The following is a 5,066-nucleotide window of genomic DNA, read 5'->3' as shown; positions in this document are numbered from 1 at the left end:
ATGTTTACCAAAATCGATATCAGAACTATTGAATGAATTTACTAGAGTACAACTTGCAAGAAAACCATATCCTATTAATTAGAAAAGAAAAATTCAAATAGTAGATAATTATTAACATCGTAACTATTAATTAAATTCTCTGAAGTAATTAGAAATTAAAAAAAAAAGTAATCCTTTTCGAACAACATGACCTTTTAAGGGATGGATGGCTGGAACATGCGCTAGCATCCAAAACACTCCCAACCATTGAAACCAAGGAACAAAATTAACAACCTGCACGACTAAGATAACACAGCATATAGACAGCATTCAATAATGTGAAACATTCTGGTTCCTTAAAACTAAAAACAGAAGAATATGATCAAGGTTCAATTACTGGAACATGTTACTTGTTTGGCCAGTGACCTCAGTAAATCAAGAAGCCTGCCCTTCACTGAATCCTAACAAAGCAATAACAATGTAAAACATAGCCTGTTTGTGCATTGCAAAGTAGCTTCTAACAACACAATATTATCTGTGAAAATTCCATTTCTAAAACATTAAAACTGGCTACAAATAAAAAGCAGCCATGAGCATATTGTCTACGCTACCCAACAGACATCCATACGCATGAAGTTGGCAAGAGTCATGCTGTTCGGAGAGGTGGAGAAACCAATATTACACCGTCTCCTCTAACAAAAAGAAATGGAACCGTGCGCCTTGTTGTCTGCAATAGAAAATTCAGTGAAAAAAAATTATTTTGGTTTAGATTTTGTACAAGAGAGAGGGCAATAACAACTAATGATTACCAAAGGTTGTGCAAGCCAGGAACCCGAGAACTAAAACTCAGAAAACAAAAATAAAATAATTGACAAGTGAGCTTTTTTTTACTATTGCCATTAAAATAACAGGAAAACACTAATCAAACCATTAAAAAAACAAGGAAAAATGAGTGATGAGGGGCACAAGAACATGTGTTGAAACAATAATAACAAATCCATGGATATGAACATCTTTTATTGATGGAGAATGCATAAAGCGAATGTCACAGTACAAACATAAGTCATGCACAAACAAAGACCAATAATTCTGGATACCAGATGAGACGATAAAGATATAAGCTGCAAGGAAGTGACAGTAAGATTTGTGTTCAATAAGCTGATAGAGCACAACAGAATACTGGGAGCACATGAAAGAAGAGAAGCTTTTGGTTTAAAAGATGCAGGCTTTAATGGACATAGATCATACTGCAGAGTTTGACAGCATAGAAGAAAAAATGAACATGAAACTCTTAAATATTTTTTTATACTTGTTCCAGAAAAAACTAGAGATAGCCTAAAATACAAAACTAAGATTAAAAGCATTTGAAAAGGAAGTTGGAAGGAAAATGGATGCAGTTGAATTCAATATAGTAACATACAATATCAATTAGATATAAGAACATCATGAACAACATATAACAATAAACTACAGATGCTAAAATCACTTACCCGGACAATCTCTTCATAAGTTTCATCATCAATTTCAACAGTGGTGATTATTTCCTCCACATCCCCAAGAATCATATTTAAATGCTGGTCATAAGCCTAAAGGAAACAAAGAAAGATTATTATTTTCTAAAATGCATGTAAAGAAAGACTTAAAATTAAAAATACACAAACAATCCACATAATTAAAAATGTATGGACATTGAAGAGATACCATGATATACCCAATAACAGATCTAAACTTTCAAGACATCCAAAATTTCCTCAGGAAAACCATGAGTCACATGTGTTATGTTTTCTTGTGCTTCCAAAGTTTAGTTCCACATCCTAGGTCGGCCAACCTCGGAACAAATAATTGATGTCTAACCTTAACAAGGAGTATTGACAACTTCGAAAATGATTTCTACCTAAATATAAGACTAGAAAATCGTACCCTCAAGGAAAATACAGTTTTCGCGTGTAGAAATAATAAATAAGTATAAATCTAAGCTAACTATCTATATGGCTTTCAAACCACACTATCCAAATGTCACACTAACAAAACTAGAATGAAAAAGAAATGAGGTCAGCTTGTGAAATGGTGTTAATAGAAGAGTATCCAAAATGAGAAGAAAAAAGGAAAGGTAGATTGAGAAGAGAGGAAAAGAAAAACAAAGGAAGCATCTACTAGGGAGGAGAAGGCATCAGTGCATCACGCCAAATAAAAATATTAGAAACAATAACAATATTACTAATAATAATCAATAGAGATATAGTCACTGCGCGAATTACATAACAAAAATTATTACAGATTTTGCTCTTGAATAGCCCCAAAGAATCACTTCAGTGCAAGATCATCCCTTCGGAATACCTAATTAATCTAAAATTCAAACAATCAGAGAAACAAAAACTATAGACAATCAAATAAAGAACTTTTAGGGCTAGAATCAACAAAATAAAGGAAAACTGAAAATTTATTCATGTCAATGTACAAAGAGAAGTAGAAGCAGGAAACTGAGAAAAATGGTAGCATGAAGTAAAGAAAGAAATTAATGGATAAATACATGCAGTTTGCCGCGGAGTTCACGATCGGAACGGAGCTTAACGTAAATGCGCTCGTCGAGACTGAGGCGGATTAGATCCAAGGGCTCCTTCACAGTGCTCTCTTCCTCCGCCGCCATTGTTCCTCTTCTCCTCTCTCTCTCTCTCTCTCTCTCTCTCTCTCTCGCGTGGCTTCGCTGTTTCACAAGAAAAACTTCTACTCTGTATTCCTGACTAAAGGACCTCACATTAGCCCTAAACTGACTGCAGCCCGAACCCAATTTTTATTTGCAAAATATCAAGCCGGTCGGACTCAGCCAAGCACAGGTTCAACTTTTTGGTGTGGGAGTGATTACATAAATTTATCATGATCAATATTAATTAATTATTCAAATGCAACACTAAAATGATTTTTAAAAATTAAATTTCTCTTTTATTATAAGTTTATATAAGTAAATATTTTTAGATGGAATGTATTCCTTTCAAAGTAAATACATTCCCACAAAAAAATAGTGAAGTTATATACATGTCATTCATGTCAAGATTCAATCCTTTTTTTTTTTGGGATAACTCCAATGAGAAGATTTAAAAAATATTCATGAGCAAATTTATGGATGGTAAAACCCGAGCTTGTGGTTTCCACCCCAAATGTTGCAGTTCTTCTTGTTGGAGAACCGGACAAGGGGTAAAACTAGGCGGGGTCTTTTGTGAAGGGTGAGGGGTGGAGCAATTTTGATTTAAGTTTACCCCGCTCAGATAAGCATTTATTTATTTGTCCATATATATATATATATATATATATATATATATTACTTTAGGTTTTTTTTTAATTTGTAAATCAAAATGTCCATTCAATTATAACTATTATTGTAGAAAACGAGGGTGAGACAATCAAAAGCTCTTGAATTCAACACTTGTTGGAAGCAATAATAACTATAAGTCATTGATTATGGTTGTGAATTCACAACCCAAAACGCTCATCTCTTATTAAGGATGTGCGGGTTGGATGATTAATTCTCATCCCTTGCGCACGGCCTAATGTATAGCGCTTGTCACTCTCGTAAAAAAATTATAATTATTATAATTATTTGTATTTTGATTATACTTTTGTATTTTAATGGTTTAACTAAAAAATACAATTCTAAAAAAAATCATTTGTTGTAATTTTAACTTAGTGATAAATATTATATATTATAGGGGGTCGATGAAACAATTTTTTTTCTCAATTTCATCACAATCTTAGCTGGTTGTTTGTACCGTCAAATTGATAATTATGCAAGGTAAAAAAAAAAATTGGCGGGTCAGGGTGATGCGGAGCAAGGTATAAAAAAACCACGATATCAGTTATTGTATTTAGAATACCACTATTTGAGCTAGGCGGGACGTGGCGCGGGGATGGTTCAGTTAAGGTGGTGGTGGTAGAAGCCTTCCCCAGGCCCATTGCCATCCCTAATAAAAAAAAAGCTGTTAATTTCATCCCTTTATTAAATCTAATGTCAAGATTCAAACGTATATAAATGATCAAATTAGTTAATTTCATCTTTTTATTATATCCAAACTGTCACACCCTGGCCCACAAGCCCAGCAAGCGACAACTGCCGTGACAAGCCGATGAAGAATACATGCCTCTCAACCCTCGAGTTGCCCCATGGCTAACAAATTTTTGGATTTCCACAATCCTGGACCAAAATCACATATGCAAAACGTACAACACATGGAAATCAACAATAGCATAGAGGAAGCATCATACCTTAACCTGATAATAGAGTTAAGAAATATACTGGTCACAAATATCTTAAGGTCTTCAATAAAAGTAGACAACATACAAAACATACACATAGAGTATCAAACACACTAGTGGATCCATGTTGTTATACAACTCAACATGCTCAACAAGTAACGTACATAAAACTGAAAGTAAGAAAGATAGAAAGGAAATGCCCAACACTCCGTCTCGCCTCAACGCTGTTAGCTACTAATGCCTGTAAAGGCGGGAAAGGGTGAGTAACTAAAGTCACTCAATGAATGGGTTAGCACAATTCCAAAAGAATATAGAAAATAAACTAATGAATATCCATAAACAAACGCTTGCATCAAAACATCAAGTCTTTAGTATTCAACATAAGTGTATATAATCATAATATACTTGTATGAAATCATAAATTTCATAAAAGACCCACTTTTGCTCAAGTAAGAGTTTCAACTATTTAAAATCCAAGGATTTTCATAAAACTAGTTTTAATAGCCCTAACACGTAAAATTCGTCATCAAAATAGTATTCCAAAAACATACAAGAAATCACTTCTCAAGAGTTCATTTGCATGAAAACATCAAGTTTCTCAAAATACAAAATATAACATTTTGATTATCAAGTAGTGGTCTAAACCCTCTCTAAACACTAGCCGTGGCCATGGACAAGTTCAGAGTTATCAAGGGACTCATGCCCTTGACATTGGCCCACCAGGAATCTGTGTGGTGACTCCGGATTCCCAATATTCATCTAATCAAGCCTTTATATGCCACCTAAAGTGAACAATAAATCCAGGTCTTCACACCACCTCTACAAGACTAGTCATGAAG

At 34.0% G+C, this 5,066-nt stretch overlaps 1 protein-coding gene across 1 annotated transcript; it reads right to left on the bottom strand.

Annotated features, from left to right (window-relative positions):
* Nucleotides 1–313: 313 nt before the first annotated feature.
* On the bottom strand, nt 314–2,717 carry LOC120281371 (sm-like protein LSM3B). The gene is made up of 3 exons (XM_039288213.1): nt 2,510–2,717; nt 1,470–1,565; nt 314–706 (listed from the first exon to the last, which is right to left on the bottom strand). The coding sequence occupies exons 1-3, from the start codon at nt 2,624–2,626 to the stop codon at nt 626–628; spliced, it is 294 nt and encodes a 97-aa protein (XP_039144147.1). The 5' UTR covers nt 2,627–2,717; the 3' UTR covers nt 314–625.
* Between the last annotated feature and the right edge of the window lie 2,349 nt (nt 2,718–5,066).

The sequence above is a fragment of the Dioscorea cayenensis genome, chromosome 17 (genome assembly GCF_009730915.1).
Source record: "Dioscorea cayenensis subsp. rotundata cultivar TDr96_F1 chromosome 17, TDr96_F1_v2_PseudoChromosome.rev07_lg8_w22 25.fasta, whole genome shotgun sequence".
Classification (NCBI taxonomy): Eukaryota; Viridiplantae; Streptophyta; class Magnoliopsida; order Dioscoreales; family Dioscoreaceae; genus Dioscorea; species Dioscorea cayenensis.
The sequence above is the reverse complement of the archived record's forward strand: the minus strand, read 5'-3'. Positions and strand labels throughout refer to the sequence as shown.